Here is a 21,974-nt window from a genome sequence, read left to right as displayed (position 1 = left end):
GGAAGGGTTGGAATGATGCCACTCTACCTGCTACCGACTTGCGCTTCTGATGAGGGGCACTCCTCATGGATGGGAGTTCGACTTATAGAGATCTCCTCATTCATCGCTCCTCTGTGTAAAATAAATCATTTTTAATATAATTGGAAGTACTAGATTAGGCCGGCGGCTGTACCTCTTTACCTTTGCTAGTCCCCAACAGCCACACAGAAACCAAGATTTATTTCAAGCTACACCCCAATAGCAGAACAGTTGAATGATCTACCTTAACCTCCGAGCTAATCTGGCTGCCTCCCCGCCATGAACCCATGATAATGCATATTATGGTTGATTTGGCCCTTTGGGCTTCAGATGTTTTTCCCCTCCACGGGGTCTTCTCGGACCCTCTCTTCCTCATGACAATCTGAATGTCCTTCTCTCTCTCTCCTTCCACTGGCTGCAGACATCCCACCCCATTCTCTCTTCTGCCCAGCCACTGGGTGATCACCACTTATCAACAAGGCAGAGAATCAATGGTAAGAAATGCTTACACGAACATGAGGCAGGAGATTTTTTGACCTAAGCGTTACAATGGCGTGTCTGGACCGAAACAAGATATGAAGGCAGAGAAAGCAGCCTTCGAATAGCACAAGGGTAACCTTTACACAGCGCACAAAACATTATGGCTACACTTCTGCTCTCAGTTTTTGTCTCTTAAAGAGTCTTAAGAAAAGAAAGGGAAGACTGAGCCTCAAAGTAAACCCTACAAAATGTTGTCATTCCCTGATGGTACTGGTCCCGGCTCCTGAACATCAGTCATAGTAGGACAGTCTGTGTGTCCATCCATCCATCACCTCCTCCATGGAGCTTCCTTAGGTACCTCAGGGGAGCAGACATGGGACAACTGCCAATTCTGAACACAGCCATTAAGTCTAGTTATCAGTTGATTCTTCTCATTCAGCCCTTAGCAAGTATGTGACCCAGAAGGATCAAGTCACTTTTATGTTTTATTTGCATTTGTGGGTATTTTTAAGGATACTTTCTATCCATTTCAAAATGTCCTGAGCACCTTGACCAAAAACGTGGTGAAAGCCTTCGAGTCATACCTGCAGGTCACACGAAACCAATCAAGTAGCAGAGGGGTCTCTGATAAAATAACAAAGGCTTGAGGGAACTAGCACTGAGATTTGGCTCGGTTAGAAACGTGCTTGTGCAGCCTTGATGACCTGACATCAGTGCCCAGAACTCATGAGAGATGAGACACCAGAGACCTGTGATTCTAATCCTGGTAGTGGGGAGCCAGAGGCAGGAGGATCACAGACCAGCCAGCTTGGCCTCAGTCTCACAGGAGGCAGATGGTATTCATGGGGATGGTGTTTAGGTTTGTCCTCTGACCTCTATGCTCACCCCCATACATGTGCACACACATGCTTGTGCACACACGTAAAAAGGAAGGCAAATTAACATGCTTGTCATGAGTTTGAATCTGTCATTCACCACTCTCCCTTCCTGAATTTATGTTCCTCCGGTCTCCAAATCTCCTTGTAATCTTGGTATCATCTCCCACTTAGTAAAAGGAAGATTAAGATTCAAGGAGAACAACCCAACCCTTCACCCCTCACCCCTCACCCCTCACCCCTCACTCCTCACTCCACCCGTGGTCAGTAGCACTGGGACCTTACTCTGTGGCCTTGCCGTCATTCCACGTTGAATGTTCTTATCGAGGGAGAATACACCAAGCCCAACAAAGAGACATTAAATGCAGGTTAGTGGAAAAATCCTACGTTTGCATGGAAAGAATGAAGAAAGCGAACCCCCCCCCCCCAGGATATTCTGATAACAGGGCAGGTTTACCTCATACCCTCACGCACCAAAACCTCAGTGGGAACAGCTTAGCCAAGAGCGAGCTGTGGCATCAGGTGAACGTTAAAAATAATTAACAGGAAAGAAAAGAAGCAGTGCCTCCCTCCTGGGTGATCGGAACTCGCTAATTGGAGTCCTTTTAAATCACTGTTTTCAACTTGTTCCAAATCTATCTTACTCACAGGGGTGTTGCTTAGTTAAGGGTCTTAAAAAAATCAAATGTACTATTACCCATAATTCCTTTGTTCCATTCTTGTGATCGCCTTATCAAAGAGAAAAATGTGTTTGCAGCACCCCACATTCTGTGCTCGGTGCCCATCAGTCACTTGTCTGTTAATCAGTTTAAGTGTTGATGGCAGTCTTACTTTTGGGTTTTAAAGCTATTTCTTGTTCCTAAAGTTTTAAGACACGTTTCACAAAGCTGCCTCAGATCCCACCATCACCCTGTTCACTGTTGCCTCTGTGGTTGCTTTGAGTTACAGTCCAATGGGAGATTTCTGTCACAGGAATCTTGTGTTTTTCAAGACCATTCCCTTAAGAACAGCTTGGCACTTTTCTGTGTCACCCAGCCTTCCACTCAGCGTCGCGTCCCCCAACAGAACTTTTGGGATGCCCTTTGCCTTGTCTCCTGCACTCCCCAGAGTGACATGCATTTACAGTTCCTCTCAATGGAGGTTACACTGTGCGGGCAGGTCCTCTGCAGTCATGTGGCACGTCACTGTCATAGACAGTAGCACCTGTATCATGTCATGTTCACTGAATGGATGCAAGGGTCCATCTGGGGCTGGCAAGGTGACTGCATCAATGGTTCGCAAACTTCTTTTTAAATCACCTTCCGAGGACACACAGCCCTTGCCCTTCTGCTTCCCGAGACAGAAGAGTTTCTGCTCGAAATATAATAGACATCTGTAATATCATGTTCTTCCTGTAGAAGGGGGATTCTAGTTGTAAAAAAAAAAAAAAAAAAAAAAAAAAAAAAAAAAACTTCATAAGGGTTGCAAGAGAGATGGCTTCGTAGGTAAAGCACTTACCACTGCAAGTGTGAGGACCATAATTTGCATCCTCTGCACCCACATAAAAGCTAGGCAGGTGTGGGGGCCTCATCTATAATTTCAGCATTCAGAAGCTAGAGACAGAGACCTGGAGGCTCCCTGTCTAGCTAGTCTCCACCAATCAGGGAGCTCTGGATTCAATCGAGAGGTCCCACCATCACGAACAAAGTGAAGAATGATGAGGGGAGATATGGAAGGCCAAGCTAGCCCCTCCACACATGCGAACACACAGACACAAACATGTAGCCCCACACATATGCAAACATGCATACACACCACACACACCCACACACATTTCTTCATAAAGGGTTTTGGCCCCTTCCCTTTCCCTTGTGAGTCCATGGATTCTGTACCTGTGCATCCCAGTGGGCTGGAGGTTTCCAAAACTGACCGCGAACTGCACGTGTTGAGACTCGTTGCTTGGATTCTCCCCAGCACAAAACAGTGGTGTCACACCTATTTACGTAGGTTATGTCCTGCCGGGCGGCTCTGAGTCATCTAGGAATAGTAAGTATGTGCCAAGAGGCACAGAGTTATGCTTCTTTGCCTTCACTATTTAAGTTGACAGTTTCGTGTGAGAGAACTTGGTACCCACAGGGAAACTGGGACCCGCTGCAGAGATACTGGAACCAGCCGTTCCCTACATCAATTCAGGTTTTTCCAAGTACCGAACAGATTTGCGCCTCTATCCTAGACACTCTTGTAAAGACACCTTGAACCCTCCCTGTGAGAAGCCAGTCACTGAACCAGTCCTTAGCCTCTCCTGCGACTCCCTTCCTGGCCCATCCTGTACGTTTTACAGTCTGGAAACATCTCCGGGAATTCTCTGTGCCTTCCCTTTGAGCATCTTGACTGTTTGTAAGAACACCACCCATGTTCTTCCTGGGCCTCACACTGGGTTCACTGTGAGTCCAAGGGAAGCCGTAGAGGTCAGTGGTTCTCAACCTGTGGGCTGGGACCCCCCTTAGGGTGGCAAATCACATTAATAGCAGTAGCAAGATTATAGTTATGACGTAGCAACAAGATAATCTTATAGTTGGGTGGGGGGGGGGGTCACCACAACCTGAGGAACTGTATTAAAGGGCAGAAGCACTAGGAAGATTAAGAACCACGGTCCTAGGTAGAAGACGGGATCGCAGGGCTCTTTCCAAAGCAGAGACACTTGGTCCTGGATGTCACATGTCGATTGCAAACTGTGCACACCCGTTGCAGTATGTTTGGAACAAGTCCTAGGAATCTAATTTTTAAGAATGTCCTCAGAGACCCGTGAGGAAACAAAATTGTAAATGTTCTATTTTTAGGTTGTTCTGCTAACTAACCTCTTTGGAGACTCCTGGGGCAGCTGATTCTGTACTTTTCCCAGCATCTGGGTGGCTGTCCCTCAGAAGCTCATGGCTCCTCCACCTTTAAATCCAGCACCAGCTTTGCCTCTCTCTGCCCCTCTATCTCTTTCTGGCGGCAGCAGGGTCTCTGCTCTGAAGGACCTGTGGAGCTAGCTGGGCCCCGTTGGATAGTAGATTATTTAAGCTGAATATCTCCATCACGATCCTTCCAGTTGATATAGAACCAGCCAGGATGTCTCTTAACGCAGAAAGCCCCGGGTTTCATCCCCAGCACCGCATAAACCGGGGCAGAGCTGTACATGTCTGTAATTGCAGCACCCAGGAGATGGAGACGGGAGGATCAGAAGTTCAACATTCTCGGGGGTATACCGAGTTGGAGGCAAGGCTGAAATACTTGAGACTCAGTCTCAAAACCAAGCATAAGCAAAACCCTTATCTGGTCTGTTTGACTCTGAAAACTCCCAATCTTCCTAAAGAGAGATGCTAGTCAATTAAATGCGCTACCACTGCATGGCCAGCACCGTTATGTTTTTTCTGGAGAATCTTGGAGATCAGTAGTTCAAAGGAGCCAGCCCACTTTCCTTAAATGTGGTGACCCTGGGCCCAGCCACAGCATGCAGTATATCTTTTCCCGCTGGGTTTAAGGAGGTTCTCTGTATTTCAGCCACTCACAGCACCTTGACCTGTACGAGCAGGGAGTTCAAGTGTGAGGATGGCGAGGCGTGCATCGTGCTCTTGGAGCGTTGCGATGGCTTCCTGGATTGCTCCGATGAGAGCGATGAGAAGGCCTGCAGCGGTGAGTCACGGCCCTGCTCTACACGGGGCTTCTAGCTGGGACCCTTGGAACTCTGGCTCCACTTGAAACTGTGTTCAACCTGGGAGCACCAGCTGAGGGAAGGTGTGGTCCGATTCTGATGGAACATGCCGAGCCAGCTCTCCCCTGGCAGTGAAGCCTCGGTGTGTGGTCCCCACGATCTCTACCCCTGCAGAAGTAAACAAGGCCATTGCTCCCACAGAGCCCCGTGCTGCAGGTGGGGTTAACTGAGGCCTGTTGTGTAGAGTGCATGGCATCCTTCACCCTGCAGTGTCTTCTATTGAGAATGAAGCTTAAAACCGATCAGGCCAGGGAAGGTAAAATGCATGAGGAAATACAGTCAGAAATTTAGGAACACCTAGGAAAGGATTTGTAAGGTAGAATTTTCTTGGACTTCTCCCTCTCTCTGCATCTCTGTAGATGAGTTAACTGTATATAAAGTCCAGAATCTTCAGTGGACAGCTGATTTCTCTGGGGATGTGACTCTGACCTGGATGCGGCCCAAAAAAATGCCATCCGCTTCTTGTGTATACAACGTCTACTACAGGTGGGTCCCTTTAGCTGCGGACACGGATGCCCCGTGAGTTCTCCTGTGATGCACAGGGAGAACTCGTTAGCGGGCTCATACCGGTCTGTCACCCCCCCACACTGCCTCTCTGTGACAGTGTCCTACTTGTTTTGGTCAGGGTGGTTGGAGAGAGCATATGGAAGACCCTGGAAACCCACAGCAATAAAACAAGCACTGTGCTAAAAGTCCTGAAGCCAGACACCACGTACCAGGTTAAGGTCCAGGTGCACTGCCTCGGCAAGATGCACAACACCAATGACTTTGTGACCCTCAGGACCCCAGAAGGCTGTGAGTATTACAGCTGATTGGTTCTCAGGGATGAACATGGGATCCTGGAGGTTGAGCCCAGGGACCTGCACATTTTCGAAGGCGGTCTACCACTGAGCTACACCCCGAGCCCCTTTATTTTATTTTTATTTTTTTTAATTTTATTAGTGAGACAGGATCTCACTAATTTGCACCTGGCCTCGAACTTGCAGCCCAGGCAGGCCTGGAATCTGCGCTCTTCCTGTCCTTCCATCCCAGGTGGCTCGGATGAAAGACGTGCACAGTCACACCCATTTATAATGCAGTTTTAAAGTTTGTGGTGTTTGGGGTATATGAGGAAGTATGGCTGAGCATGCTTACACGTGTACATACCTTATATGCTTGTGGGAGACCGGAGGCCAACTCTGGGTCTCTCTGTCATGCGCTCTCCCTCTTATTTTTCGAGATTGTGCCTCTCACTGAATGTGGAACTCTCTGTTTGGGCTAGGCCGGCTGGCTATGGACACTTGGCCACCGTGTCCAACCTTTACGTGGGTGCTGGGGATCTGAACTCAGGTCCCTTAGACTTACTCAGGAAGTACTTTACCCCATGAACTATTTCCCCAGCCCCCAGGATATCATCACTGGAGCCTGTAGCAGACCTTTTCCTGAGGATGCTCCTGACTGAGCATGTGCGTATCTGCACTTTAATGTGTGAGGATGCACGCCCACTCCTTGCTTGTGTGGAAGTGCTACAGCTGAGGTTTTCCAGTCTGGTGTGAGGTGTGAAGGCTAGTCTTCCTTACCACAGCCCAGAATGTTCTTACCCTTTAGAAGCGAGTTTCAGCTGTTCCGTACCATTGTCTCCACCCTCCTTTCGGTATTTCTTGCCTAGTTTCTGCTGCTATTTTCCTTTCCTGGGTACTTCCTGGTACCCGACAGTTTCGATGCCCTGATTAATACGAGGCATGTCGTCGGCATTTTGTTGCTAAGTTTTAAAAAACATAACAGGTTCTAAGAGGGTTTCCCACCTGCTCCTTCCTTTAGAGTAGATGGCTCTTGGTATCAGGAATGTGCAGACTCCTCTCCGCTGCTGCGTATTTTAAGATATTCAATTAGTATTTAAGTGTTAATTGAATAAGAGTTGTCCAGCTGTGCTGTTTAACACCAGGCCACCTTCCAGCTTTTTCTCTCCACCCATTTTTCTCTCCAGCCCTCTCCCACCACTCCACTCTTGCAGGCTTGGGAATCACTAGTCTCTGCACTGCTGTGTAGTTCTGTAGTCTCTCCATAGAAGTGAGAACAGCCAGGATTCACCTTTTGGGACTCGGCTTGTTTCACTTGATGCATAATGCCTTCCAGGTTTATCCATGCTGCCACAAATGGCAGGGCATCATTATTTATGATCAAATGTTACTGCACTGTATGTATACATCACACTTTCTGTCTACTGAAGGGGTATCTGTGTTGATTTCGCATCTCGGGTGCTGTGAGTTGCTGCAGACCCATGGGATGTAGGTATACATATTTCTTTGGATGTATGGACCCAGTCGTGGGGATACTGAGTCACAGCACTAATGCTAGAGTTTGGGAAATAATCTGTAGTGGGAGATAATCTCACCAGTAGTAGGTTCTTCTGTCTCTGCTACTGTGCAAGCTTCTGTTGGCTTCTTGTTCTTCCGATCGATGCTAGCCGCCACTGTTGGGTTAAAGGATATCTTGTCATTTGGATTTGCTCCTCCCTCATGACTAGTGATGTCAAACTATACTTTTCATCATTTACCTGTTGATTCCTGTGTCATGTATTTTTTCCTGAATTCATGTGTCAGTTCCAACTGCTTGTTGGTAGAGTCTCTTTCTTTACGCATACGATCAAGTAATTTGAACATAGCTTCTGGTTTGCCTGCTTTCTAGTGCCAGATGCCCCTCGGAATCTCCAGCTCTCCCTGAACAATGAAGAAGAAGGTGTGATTCTTGGGCACTGGGCTCCTCCCGTTCACACCCATGGCCTCATTCGAGAGTACATTGTAAGTACTGTTTGAACACTGGTGTTGGTGTCAGAGAGCTTCAGGTCACTAGGATGTGTTTTGGTGCTGTGGAGAATGGCTCTGTCTGTCAGGTCGCTGCATCCTCTCTTACCGTCTTTTCCCATGGCTGTGATAAAATATCCTGGCAAAGCAACTTAAGGGAGAAAGGTTTACTGACTGTTCAAGAATACGGTCTGCAATGGCAGGGAGTTCAAGGACCTAAGAGCTGAAATAGCCAGCCCCGTGGTATCCACAGTCGGGAAGCAGCAGTGGGTGCCTGTGCTCAGCTCCCTTTCTCCAAGTGTACAGCCCAGGAACAGGATGTGCTAGCTACACCTCACTATTCTAATCAAGATAAACACCTGCAGGGTTACCCACAGCCTCCTCTCCCAGGGGTGTCTAGAGCCTCCCAAGTTGCCAATTAACACAGTGCCATACCTCTCTCTTCCCGCCTTCCCGCCATCCCGCCATCCCGCCATCCCACGTGTGTGAGTCTTTACAAGGTATTAGACAGGCCAGGCCTCTGATTACCACTTTCTTCTGCTGATACCCTGTAGGTGGAATACAGCAGGAGTGGATCCAAGATGTGGGCCTCCCAGAGAGCTGCCAGCAACTCTACGGAAATAAAGAATTTACTGCTTAACGCCCTCTACACCGTCAGAGTGAGTGTCTACACCCTCCGCAGCCGCCGGTCAGTCCTAAAGCACAGGGCGATGCCTCCCTTGGTCAGCGCTACACAGTACCCAGTTCAGTGTCTTTAAGGCAGAAGCCCGGCTTCCCTCTGAGATAACCAGGAACCTGCGGTAATGCAGCCCTTCCCGCTTCTAACCAGACACTCTGTTGCCTCTGGGCTCTGTACTTTTGTATGCATCCCATTTCTGCTTATCATTAGCTATGGGGCAATACGGTGCTAAGTGGCATTTATAAACCAATTTTGTGAGGTTCTTATGAAACGCAGTATTAATATATTTAGCATAAAGGAGATAGATTTTACGTAAAGGGTATTTACTAAAGCCATAAAGACACACTCCCTGGACATTCCCTGTACTGACGATTTCTCTAGGATTCCTTTCATATTGGCATACATGTGTCTATGGATATAGAGCTTAAAGATCTCATACATGCACACACACACAAACACACACATACTCACACACACAAACGCACTCATACACACACATACTCATATACACTCACACGCATACTCATACACACACAGTCACACACTCACAAACACACATTCACACACACACACTCATGCACTCACACACTCCCACACTCACACTTACACACACATTCACATACACTCACACACACACACACTCTTTAGAAGACTCTGGATATCAATAGGCTATATTAAATATAAAATATATTAAATATAAAATAGAAATTTTATATTCTTAGGCCTATGATAATCCTTTTTGCCTCATGGCCCTCTTATTTCATTTGCTGGGGCCTCTGTATATCCTGGGTCACTCGGTTTATATTTTTATTTTCTGCCTTCACTGCTAAAGTCTTCGCCATTTAGCTTATTCGGAATTCTCACTGTATGGTGTGTTACTTTTCTTTCCTATTAACTCACACTCTGATTTGAAAAGGTGGCTGCGGTGACGAGTCGCGGGATAGGAAACTGGAGCGACTCTAAATCTATCACCACCATAAAAGGAAAAGGTAAATGATGCTGGCGCTTGCGGATTTATAGAAGAGAGAAGGAAGCCCTTGGAAATGACCTTCATTGAGCTGGAAAGGAGAAGCATAGGTTAGAAAGCTCCTCAGAGCCTCCTCTTCCCCAGCACAGGTACCCTTCGGGGTCACAAAATATGAAGCCTTTTGGGGCAGCCATTGGGTGTTATTTTCCCTCCAACCATTGATCGACAGAAGTTGTTACGCCAGGTCCCCTTTGTGAGTTTGTGCAACTTTTAACATAGGAGTCCCTTTTCACCAGAGCTGGACACGGCTTGCACACTCATTTGTGAGTTGTTAAGGTGCCTCACTGATGTTTGTGCCACCTTCTTTGGTGACATTGACAAGCTACGTCAGGACTAAGGGTGACACATAGCCCCGGAGTGGAGCTGACCCTCAGTGCTCGGCACCCATGAGTTTATCTGGTTGGTCCCTCAGAACAGCTGCGAGGCAAGGGAGTGGAATGTGGTGTGTCACTTGCCCTAGGACACATGTAAACAGCAACCCTGGGGCTAGAGAGCTGTCCACGCCTGACTCCAAAGCCTGTGCTCTCAGCCTTCCTACTGCACACCTCCCCTGGGCTGAGCTCTCTGGGCCTGCTGGGCTGCCCTGCTTGCTGAGAGGCTGTCCCCCATCCTGTGTGTGGGCCTCCTGGGGCTGAGACCTTTGCCATCTGCTTCACTCCATCCTTGGTATCTAGTGGGAAGCAAAGGCTCAGTTGGAGGGTAAGTGGGATGAAGCATCTGGATGAAGGGTCCCAGTACCCACTGAGCCCTGGAGGGAAGCCCATCCTCCTGAGTGGTTTTCTCAGCAGAGCTGTGGCCCTGGGGACTTCCACCCCATGGCCTGGCAGATATTAGAACTAACCGATCTCTGTGGCATGGGATGCTATTGGGTGACTCTGTTTTCATCTGAGTCTATGAGAAGTTCTGAGAGATGAAGACTCTTTAGTTACTGTGAATTCTGCGGGACTATGACGATTGGAAGAAGGAGGTAGTCAGAGTTAATGCTGCTAGCCAGTCAGCAGGCAGAATGCTGGCAGGTTATAAAGAGGCTGTGCCGAATCCACTGTTTTTGAGAGCCTGTCGTCTCCATGAAAATCCAGGCCAAAGTATACAGACTATTAAAATCCAAAAGAAGGGAGGTACTGTTCCTGAATTCAGTAAACACAAGACAAATCTGCATCTCAAAATTATCCCAGGTTGTGGTTTCCTTCATTCTCTCCCTGTGATTTGGCCGAGTCTCAGCTCCTCGTGTGTTTTGCTCGGGCTGTGTGTAGAGGGTAGTTCTGTACTGCACCCAAGGGTGTTGGGCCCTAGTGACATTGGAAGAAAGAGGAAGGACAAAGAGCATCGATAGCAGCCAGGTTCATCCAGGATGGATGGCACAGGTTAGCCCTGGCACCAGTGAGCAGGCAGCCACGTGTGGTGTGCTTGCATGCCCCACACTTTGCTTCTTGTTTTGTGTAACTCCCCTTGGGCCCTAGTGACATTGGAAGAAAGAGGAAGGACAAAGAGCATCGATAGCAGCCAGGTTCATCCAGGATGGATGGCACAGGTTAGCCCTGGCACCAGTGAGCAGGCAGCCACGTGTGGTGTGCTTGCATGCCCCACACTTTGCTTCTTGTTTTGTGTAACTCCTGGGAGTGAAGGATTGTCCTCATCCTGTAGCCGAGGGGATTGGGTTCTGGAGAGTTCTGACCCACCCATGGTCGCCATGATTATAGTCCAAGCTGACTTTTTCTTAGAGCCATGAACCGTCCTTCAGAAAGGACACAAAAGGGGCTGGAACATTGTTATTCCCCATAGAGACACACTCCGAGGGTTCTTGACGCTTCAAGAGCCAAGCTGAAGCTGGGCTACGTATGGGGACATTGGTCCAATGACACTTATCTGCTCACCTGAATTGCCAGGCCAGCTGAGCGAGCCAAGTTTGTTGTGTGTTCACCAAGCAACAGTGGACCCGGCCTCAGTCAGGGACATGGTGGTAAAAGATGGCTGGTGTAAGGCAGCGTGGGAGCCCTTTCTTCCCTGGCTGAAAGGCCACTTTGTCTATTGAGAGGAAGCTGTGAAGTCCCTCCTTCTTTACTTCATGGTGTGGTTTCTCTCTGACTCTTCTTTCTTTCTAGTGATCCAAGCTCCAAATATCCACATTGACAGCTATGATGAAAACTCTCTGAGCTTTACCCTGACCATGGATGGTGACATCAAGGTAATTCAGAGTTCTCAGACTGGCAGCTAGACGGGGGCGTTCCTTTGTGCGGGAGCTCGGATGTCTTAGTGCAGAGAGATTAGAAAATATGAAGGACCTAATCTGGTGGGTGCTGGAATACCAGACCATGCTTCTTCCCCCCCACCCCCACTCCCAGTGAAAAACAACTCAAGTCTCCACATGTAATTATTCTGCCTCAGCCTGGTGCCTTTCTTCTTTAACCGTATAATTAGATGGTTCACAGTTCCAGCGCATAGAAAGACTTGGTGTTAAGAGAATATGTGTACCCTGTAATTTTCAGCTTTATTGGATTTCCTGGTGCTGGCACTAATGCTGGAGTTCCCATTGTGGTAGGGCAAGCTTCCGCGGACAATGAGATGCCCTGGAAACCCGTATGCTTTGTGTCTCCCATAACCCCACAGTCTCCCCACCTACCCGTCTGCATAACCCACTCCATCATGGGTATCTGTCCCTGTGATCTTTCGAATTGAGATCCACATTTGCTGGTTCCTCTTTCCATCTCTCTCTATCCATGATGTTGTGACAGGATGGTCTTCAGAGTCCCTGTACTACTCAAATACACTTACAATCCTGTCTGCTCTTTGTTTTCAAAGAGGACTAATAGAACAGATGCTTTGAGTGGACCTTGTCACTAGTGTTTGGCCATCAAGACTTTTTTCTTGTTTTCCCACATGTAATGACTTTTAGTTCAGAACCTTCTCTACTGGAGAATTAGGGAAGGGAATCTTTCCTGATTTTGTGGGTCTTGTAAACCGGCCCTTATGTTGACCTCTTGACATTGACAAAGACCACAACCTGAACTGAGATATCCTATTAACTTCCACTTACTAGAAATAACCGAATGTACTTAATGGTAGCATAAGTAGAAGCTTATTAAAAATCGGAAGAAACACCTGGTCATTGAAAGAAACAAGGCATCTGAAGAGGCCAGCTGTGCCTGGTGTAGTCATTGTGTCTTCTGACTATGTCAGTGCATCGTGTCTTACACTTTCTGGTTCTTGGCAGGTCACTGGCTATGTTGTGAACCTTTTCTGGTCATTTGATGCCCACAAACAAGAGAAGAGAACCTTGAACTTCCGAGGAGGAAGTTCACTGTCACACAAAGGTAACAACACCCTGAGCTACGTTGCTATGTAAAACGGGAAGATATGGCTGGTTGATCATTTACTGGGGCAAGGGCAATGGCTGCAATAAACACCCCAGCCGGGTGTTGGTTTCCTGGGATAGTTGGGTTGATGGGTGTGAGTCTCAAGCCTCTTGCCACACAAGGAGTGTTATGCCAATTATATGCCCACACAGTCAGCTGTAGACATTATCCAGTCTCTAGGACTTACACTGCTAAATACTAATAAATAGTAAACACATTTGCAAACTATTGAAAAATAGGATGTGTGTAAACTCAACCAAATCCTTGGCTGTCATCCCATGTCCATCCAGCCTCGGCAACCCACTTCCTTCTTTTTCACAGTTAGCAATCTGACAGCTCATACGTCTTACGAAATTTCTGCCTGGGCCAAGACAGACTTGGGGGATAGTCCTCTGGCCTTCGAGCACATCTTGACCAGAGGCGTCAGTCCACCTGCTCCTAGTCTCAAAGCCAAGGCCATCAATCAGACTGCAGTGGAGTGCATCTGGACTGGCCCCAAGAATGTGGTAAGTGGTCCAGAATGACCATCACCTGCTCCTCAAGCAGAAGCTCTGTGTGAACAGGAACTGCTTCAGGGTCACTTTTGCAGGTGCACACTGGGAATGGTCAACACAATCAAGGTGGAGGAAGGATTTCTCTGGGTGCTTTACAAGCATTTCCAAGGTTTTAAGTTAGCAATTTCAAACCACGAGGATGCCGACCCATCGGCTGATGGCCTTTCCCTTTCTCTGCCTTTACTAGGTGTATGGTATTTTCTATGCCACGTCCTTCCTTGACCTCTACCGAAACCCTAGGAGCCTAACCACGTCGCTCCACAATAAGACAGTCATCGTCAGCAAGGATGAGCAGTATTTGTTTCTGGTAAGCTTTCTGCACCAGAGGAACATAAGTTCCAGTAATTAAAGGAGATGTAGTAAGTCTCTAGACTGGGGGACCTGGTAAGTTCCCACAGTCTATTTCCTAAGTGCAGCTTAGTGGTGGAGCATTGGTCACTGGGCAAATGAATCACAAATTCAGATAAATAAAATGCCTTTGTCAAGCCTATTCCCAGCAATCTAGCCTCTGTAGTGTCACTCATATATATACCAAAATGTGGAGAAAGGTATGTGGGCTGTCCTGCTTTGCTCTCTTCTATTGAGATGAAGAACACCATGACCCAAAGCAACTTGCAGAAGACAAGGGTGATTTCATCTTGCAAGTTAGAGTCTGTCACTGAGGGTACTCAAGGCTAGAAACAGAGGCAGGAGCTGATGCAGAGGCCACAGAGGAGTGCTGCTTCAATGGCTGGCCTCCTGAGACCTGCTTAGTCTGCTTTCTTAGAGAACCCAGGACTACCTGCCCAGGGTGACACTGCCTGCAGTGGACTGATCACGACAGTTATCAGTCAAGAAAACGCCCCCACAGACTGTCCCACAGGCTTGAGTGATGGAGATAACTTCTCACGTTTTCAGATGACTCTAACATGTGCAAGGTTAAGGAAACAAATGAAGCTGGTGCATTGGCCAGTATTACTTATGCGTGCAAAAGGTCTGATAACAACCTAAACCTTTCAAGAAAAGATTGGTAAAATCAGTTATGGCTTAATCCATGGAGTAGAATGTAGAACAACTGTCCAAAAGAAGGTAGCGATGAATGTACCCATTTGGGGAAAAATCTGAATCCATATTATTAATTTTTAGGAGGGAAAACATGTTCAAGTAATTATATAAAACAGCTGCTAGTCAAGCCCACTATCTAAGCTGCAGCAGCTCTGCCTAGCTCAGCCGCCATGTTCTGTGGCCAGAGGCCATGTGTGTGCCGCAGCTAGAAACGGCCATCCAGAAACACCAGCCCTGCCACCCATGAGATACCAGTGTGGAAGATGGCTCTGCTAGTCTTCCATGCTGTCTCTGCAAGGCTGGGCTATGCCCAGACCATCCCACCATCCATGCTGTGGGCCCGGTAGAAATGACACTCTAATGCTTAAATATTAATCAAAGGCTTTATATGTTTGGTAATGTTCAATAACAATATGCCCATACAATTAGGGAATTAGGGTTGTTTCCCAATTAGCTAACTCTAAATATAAGTTGTTACCGGAGACTGCTCTCCATACCTGTGTGACTCTTCATCCTCCTACATCTCTGCCCTCTCTGGCTCCTCCTCTTCCTTTTCCTCCTCCTCTCCTTACTCCTCCCACCTTAGCTCCTCCTACAAAAGCACAGTTGTGTGATAAAGATTTTTACAAGATAAGCTGCACATAACTGTATGTGTCTGTGTGTGTATGTGTGTGTATATGTGTGTTTATATAGCATATCTATACTTGCATATGTTTAGGGCATATCTAGTCAGGGAACTATTTTATATTATTTTGTGCTAATCAAATTTTAATTGTGATCATGTCGTTAGCTTATTGAAAAAGCAGTTTAGCAGAGGTGGTATGAGCCCGTGTGCTACTATTTTTCCTGTGTGTGCTTGGGCCCTAGGTCCGGGTGTTGATCCCTTACCAAGGGCCGTCTTCTGACTACGTTGTAGTGAAGATGATCCCAGACAGCAGGCTTCCACCTCGGCACCTGCATGCAGTTCAAATAGGGAAAACCTCAGCAATCATCAAGTGGGAATCACCCTATGACTCTCCTGACCAGGACTTGGTGAGTCGGGGAGGCGTGTGGGCTACTGTGCCTATTCTTGGCTTGTTTCGGGGAAGGGGAGTGGGGACCGGGGTAGAAGGAGTCTGGCAATACAACAGGTAATGCAGGTATTATAGCTCACTCAGTTCAACAGGCCTTGCCCCCAGTCTGTGTGGTCAGAGATACACCTTCACAGGGACCCCTTCTGAGTTGGCTCTCATCCCTTATTCCCTGCCGCCATGTTTCTTGGTCCTTTCTCACCTACCCATGTTCTCTTCATTAACCGGAGCTCAGCACATGAAGTCCTACAGGCCAAATCCAGCCTATGGATGATTTTTTTAAATTAATGTGTAATTGGAACCAGGCCACACCCATTCACTTACTTAAGACCTGTGTCTCTTTTTGTGCCACTAGCAACAGGATTATTTGTGATGGAGGTCCTAAGACCTTTAACGCCTGAAATACCTGCCATCTCGATTTTTCCAGAGAGCTTGCTATCCCTTGCTAAAAATAAAAGTTCAAGGCACCGATCCTAGAAATACCCCCACTGTTCTTTACTCTGGACTGCTGTGACCTCTGCCCCTCACCACCCACACCCAAGCAGTGTGGTTCCCTCTCAATGGCTGAGTCTCATGTTCTTCCTAGTGATCCAGTTTCCTGGGCAACCTATGTGTGTCCCTCTCTCTGCACTCCCTGTGTAAGAAGTGGCCTGGGAGAGAGCAGGAAGGGCTCTGCGTGCTTTAGAGCTCAGGGTTGGACATCTCATCCATGGCCTTCCCTCTGACAGTGTCCAGAAGCTGTTGACAGGATGAAGGGAAGGGAGCCTATTGATAAGTGTGGCTTTCCCTAGAGTATTTTGCTTTCCTCCTGGCTCTTTACTCCCTTGTCTTCCTTTTGCATAGTCCTGCTTCCCTGTCTCCCTCATTTTTTTCTTATCTCCCTTTCTCCTTTCGTTTTCTTTCTCTTTTTCCTTCCTCTCCCCTTTCCACCCCTCACCTAGCTGATACTTATGCACATGGTTCTTGGCATGCATACTTGTTATAAGATGGACCCTGGCTATCCCAAAGACTTTCCAAAGGGCATTAAGTTTTTCCAAAATGCATTAAAACTTTGAGGTTCAGAATAGTCAACCCCGTGCCTGAGTTCCACGTCTAACTGCATGTTGGAAGGATCTGAAAAAGAATTGTATCTGTATGTGTAACACACACAGACATTGTCTCTTGTTATTGTTCCCTAAACAGGGTGATAGGTTAACTGCCCCAAGGCTATGGCAATTTGAATAAGAATGTCCCCCATAGGCTGGTATGTTTGAATACTCAGTCACCAGGAAGTGGAACTGTTTGAAAGGATTAGAAGGATTAGGGGGTGTGGCCTCTTGGAAGAAGTGTGTCACTACAGGTGTGCTTTGAGGTTTCAGGAGGTTTGGCGATCAGGAAGTAAAGCTCTCAGTTAGTGCTTCAGCACCAATTGTACAGCCATGCTCCCCACCATGATGATAATGGTCTAACCTCTGAAACTGTAAATGCTTTTTTTTTTTTTTTTTAATAAGAGTGGTCTTGGGAATGATGTCTCTCCACAGCCATACAACGGTGATTAAACAATGGTATTTACAAATTGCATAAAGTATTGTTAATAATCAGTAGCTGATTTAAAGTAAAGGGCCTTGCTTCTGACAGCTACTTAGTACCTCCCTCTGTTCGTCTTAGTTCTACGCCATTGCAGTGAAAGATCTGATCAGAAAGACGGACAGGAGCTACAAGGTCAGATCCCGCAACAGTACTGTGGAGTACAGCCTTGGCAAGCTGGAACCTGGAGGGAAATACCATATCATTGTTCAGCTGGGAAACATGAGCAAGGATTCCAGCATAAAAATCACCACAGGTGAGCCTTGTTACATCACTGTAGCCTGGTCATAGAGGAGGGCCAAAGCGTCTTAAGACACAGAAGCACTCTCTCTCTCTCTCTGCTTGTGCTATAGCAGACCCAGGCAGGGATGTGGGTTTTCCTGGGCTGTGATAAAGGGACTATGGCTAGGTAGACTGAGAACAACTCTGTGTGTGTGTGTGTATTATAACATATATGATAAATATATAATATATATTTACAAAAGACTTCAAGAATACAAAAAATAAGACACACACATACATATATATACATATATATATATATGTGCAATTCGAGGACTTTAACTCAGAGTGTCTAGAGCGCTAGGCAAGCACTCTACCAATGAGCTACATCCAACCTCTGAGTCTTTTTCACACTGCCCTCCCTTAGTGTGTCTTATGAGAGGCATGCTCAAGAGAGTTACAAAGCCCGACAGCATTTCCCAACGGCCCTCTTGTTGATCAGGCTGATCGGGCGGGTAGGATGGAGGGTGACAAGGCCGTGGTTCGGCTCCTGTCCGATGAGTGAGTCATGAACTCAGCTGCCTAGATAGCAGCAGACAGTATCAGGGGTTGTCACGTGCATCCAGGCCCAATTAGCCTGGTGATGATGTGGTGGACTGGGACCAATCTTCATGTCCTCCATGTCCTCCTCAGGGCCCTGTGTCCAGACATAACTTGTTCTTCCTTCCTTTTTCCTTGCTGCCTCTGCCCACCATCTGCTTTTGTCTGTTCTCGATTCCCAAGGGGTATAATTGTAGACACTGTCCAAGATCTCATGGTTAAAGGACTAATAATCATGACAACTGTGGGGTCATACTGAGCAGCATCCGTGTTTTATCTTTGTTATCCCAGCCCTTGGATGCTGGGAGCAATTTTAGCCTTTTTCTAGATGAGGAAACAAAGGATCTGATACATGTGTACTAACTGCAACTTGCTTAATCTTTACACTCTCAGTTTCGTTATCAGCACCCGATGCCTTAAAAATCATAACAGAAAACGACCACGTTCTCCTCTTTTGGAAAAGCCTAGCTTTAAAGGAAAAGCAATTCAATGAAACCAGGGTAAGTTCCTCACGCAGCCTCAGTGACCCTGGGCCTCTGGCTACCGTAACTCTGCTTTAGAGATGGGTTCTTTAACAGCAGGCTGGCAGACAGCGTGAAGAAGAGAGGAAAGCACCAAGAGGTAGTGAACCGTGAGAACGGAAGGACCATATGCTGATGGGTGAAATGTTTATATTAAGTGCAGGAATACCTGCACTCAGCGCTCACCAGCCACGCACTTGTCCTCAGAAGAAAGCAATGGGTAGGGGGCTCATGGTGCTCCCTGAAGCCAGACTGTGCTCAGCATTAGAGCCAAGTGTCCCTTCCTTTCCCGATCCTTTGACAGCTAGGCTATGGTTCCAGCATCAGGAAACTGAGCCACAAGCTCCACCTAGCACCTTGTCACTGTCTCCCCAGAATAATTAGAAGGAGCAAGAAGTGCACGAAGATACTTTGTTGGTTTATGAAAAGATACCTTGGTTTTGCTATTGGTGGGCCAGTACTCTGTCCACCACGGGAAAGAAGGAGGGGTGAGATCCAAGCAATTTACCCAGGAAAGTGGACTCATTATTGAGTGGAGCTGGCTTGGTCCCCTTGAAAGCAAAGTGTGAGCACACAGTAGGGCTGTGAGGACCCGGCTCCTCTCCTGGAGGAACAGCATAGGCAAAGAGCCCAAGGGTTTAACACAGAGTAACGTGAGAGCCAGGCGCAGGGCCTTGGCAGTCCTCACCATCTGAGAGACTCCTCATAGCTCCCATATCTGGGATATCTACGTGGTAGATTTCCTTAAGAATATCAAATCCACCCAGAAATACTCCAATTTTGAAAAGTGTACTGAACAGTAAAGTATTCCAGCAGCCATGAGCAGGAAAAGAATGGCCCCTAGCAAGCTAATGTGCAAGATGTCTGCAGAGATCTTTGGGGGAGCATCACTAGTATGGGAAGTAACTGGGAATGACCCTTTGGGAGTATAAGTTAGTTCAAAGTTCTGGAAGGCTCTTTGGTAATACTTACCAGACACATTGAAATGTTTACAGTCCCTGATCTAGTTATTCTAAGATTTTTACTCTGAGAAAAGCAATGCATTAAAATTTGATATAGTCTACTTCATGCTAGGAAGAAGAAACATAAATGCCTAACAGGAAGTAGAGTACATTGTATTATTTTACATTGTTTCGTTGTAAATATTTTACGAGTGTTCCACAGTGGATTCCCACCAGATAGTAAATACTGATTACTAGCTTGTAAGAAGAGGTGTGGATAGGATGCCAGGTAGGTGTTGGGAAGCCCAGCTTGGTATCCAGTTGCCATTAGGGGCACCTATCTGGGCAGCAGAGACCCAGCTTTGGGTTGAGAGTACAGGTCAGGGTTCCATTTCTAATGTAGAGTGCAGGCCTGGTATAGTGTGATCCCATCTTCTCCTCCTGGCTTAGCATTAGAGACAGGGTCCATGGAGTAGGAACAGAGACTGACAATGTGGTGGGCTCAGATGGGGACAGAGTTTGGCACTGGAACATTTGGAGGGCAGCAGAGAACCTGGCCACCAGCCTGATTCCAGCTGGCATCTGGGGTCTGGCTTGCCACTTTCCTAGCACAAACGTAGTCAGGGATTTCCTGAGACGCCAAGGAGAGAGATTATTTCATCCTGTCCTCCTTAGAAGCATTTGAGCATGTTGAAATGTGTTTCAGAAAGAGCACCAAAAAAAAAAAAAAAAAAGTCGGCAACCTGCTTAAGTGCTTCCGTGTCTTAAATGCACCAGACTGTCTGGCTCTGGATCAGGCTAGAGAGAGCTAGAAGGCAAGGAGACAGGAAATGAATGACAGCGGTCTTCCAACACTGTGGTAGGGAGGCAACTACCTCCCTTTCTGATTGCATGTTCTCTGGTCTTGCCTGCACCCACTGCCACCAGGAGGTGTCACTAGTCAGATCCCTTACTGCAAAGCATTATTGAGGTACCCTGGCTCTTTGAGGCATTGGTACTGCCGGACACCAGCAGCTGCCGCCCCCTGAGTATGTGACGGTTGAAATGGTTCTTCTCCGGCCATACCTTGCACTTCCTCTTATGCACGTTGTGAGTAGGGTAAGTCCTGTTCTCTGAGTTTAATATCACAGTCACATCATCAAAAGAACTAGCAAGAAAACTAACATATATTAGCATCCATAGAAAGCCTGCAGCGAGGTCTCACGTATAGCTGGAGGTAGTAACAGAAACAGAGAACAGTAATGGTAATCAGGTCCCTTATCCAAACCTCTGAATGGTCCAGTGTGTGCTTGTTTACAGGGCTACGAGATACACATGTTCGACAGTGTTGTGAATCTCACCGCTTACCTCGGGAATACTACTGACAACTTCTTTAAAGTGTCCAACCTGAAGATGGGTCATAATTACACTTTTACGGTCCAAGCACGCTGTCTCTTTGGTAGCCAGATCTGTGGGGAGCCTGCCGTGCTGCTGTATGATGAACTGAGCTCAGGTGAGTCTTCGTGTGCCCGTCCTCTCTGGGTCCTGTCCTGAGGAAGGAGAGGTATGGGATGGTTTTTCTGATAATCTTTCTAAAACGCATTCCAGGGACTGCCTGTGTGCCAGAGAAAGTCATTTAGGTGCCAACTTAGTTGGGTACTGATGGAATCCATAAATAGTTCTTGACCACCAGTGGTACTGGGAATTGCGAGGTACCCCACTGAGTAGTGTATTAGTTACTTCTTTTTTTTTTCTTGTTACTGTGACTAGATACAACACAAGAAGCAAGTTGAGAGTGGAAGGATTTGGCTGGGGGTTTGGGGAGATAAAGTCCATCTCAGAGAAGAAGGCATGGCAGCAGGAGCCCGAGGTCATTAGCACCTAGGAGGCAGAAGTAGAATGTTGTTCCTTAGCTTGTTCCTTCTCCTCTTCCATCACATCCAAGCCCCAAGCCCATGGGGACAGTGCCACCCAAATTAAAGGTGGGGCGTTCCCCTCACTTACTCCCTCTGAAAGACCCTCACAAAAAATGCCCAGAAATATGTCTCAGTCTTTTCTTCATAAGATGGAGTAAATCCGGTCAAGCTGACAAGACTAACTAACCATCAGGCTAGGTGAGCAGGAGTTTTGTTGGTGGCTTTCTTCTCAGAGCCTTCAGGATGTTAACAGCCCTGCCATTCGTCAGCTCACCCCATCCTGGACTGTTAACGCTTCCCGAGTAAACTCTCTCAGAGAGTGGATACTTCCTTCCTCTACCTCCCTCTGGAGAGTCAGGGCAGAGTCAAGGCCTTGGGAAGGTCCTACAGAAAACAAACAGCAAAACTCTTGATAATAGACTTTTTCCTTAATAAGCCCTGGTTTGAAGCAAAACCGCTTGTTGGTCTGTGCACTACCCATTGGGGGGAAAAATGGTTATGAGATCCCCTGACAGCTGCTTTTAGGGAGTCAGACTGATTAGGATCTCAGAGGTCCAGCCACTCCTCCCAGCTCCACCGGGGGGGGGGGGAGGATTTCTTTATCGCCTTA

The 21,974-nt window shown here is 47.2% G+C and overlaps 1 protein-coding gene across 3 annotated transcripts in view; it reads left to right on the top strand.

The window, feature by feature from the left end:
- The window catches only part of Sorl1 (sortilin related receptor 1), a 162,709-nt gene that overhangs the window by 138,082 nt on the left and 2,653 nt on the right, over positions 1-21,974 (top strand). For all 3 annotated transcript variants that reach the window (XM_076924791.1, XM_076924793.1, XM_076924790.1), the window contains exons 33-46: positions 4,899-5,030; positions 5,469-5,595; positions 5,735-5,904; positions 7,777-7,889; positions 8,447-8,551; positions 9,488-9,560; positions 11,701-11,783; positions 12,810-12,909; positions 13,273-13,457; positions 13,693-13,812; positions 15,417-15,581; positions 17,267-17,441; positions 18,401-18,507; positions 20,769-20,961. In XM_076924791.1, coding sequence (XP_076780906.1) covers positions 4,899-5,030; positions 5,469-5,595; positions 5,735-5,904; positions 7,777-7,889; positions 8,447-8,551; positions 9,488-9,560; positions 11,701-11,783; positions 12,810-12,909; positions 13,273-13,457; positions 13,693-13,812; positions 15,417-15,581; positions 17,267-17,441; positions 18,401-18,507; positions 20,769-20,961 — 1,848 coding nt within the window. The remainder of the gene's footprint in view (positions 1-4,898; positions 5,031-5,468; positions 5,596-5,734; positions 5,905-7,776; positions 7,890-8,446; positions 8,552-9,487; positions 9,561-11,700; positions 11,784-12,809; positions 12,910-13,272; positions 13,458-13,692; positions 13,813-15,416; positions 15,582-17,266; positions 17,442-18,400; positions 18,508-20,768; positions 20,962-21,974) is intronic.

The sequence above is a fragment of the Arvicanthis niloticus genome, chromosome 26 (assembly GCF_011762505.2).
Source record: "Arvicanthis niloticus isolate mArvNil1 chromosome 26, mArvNil1.pat.X, whole genome shotgun sequence".
Classification (NCBI taxonomy): Eukaryota; Metazoa; Chordata; class Mammalia; order Rodentia; family Muridae; genus Arvicanthis; species Arvicanthis niloticus.
Note: the sequence above shows the minus strand (reverse complement) of the source record. Positions and strands in the feature narration are given on the sequence as shown.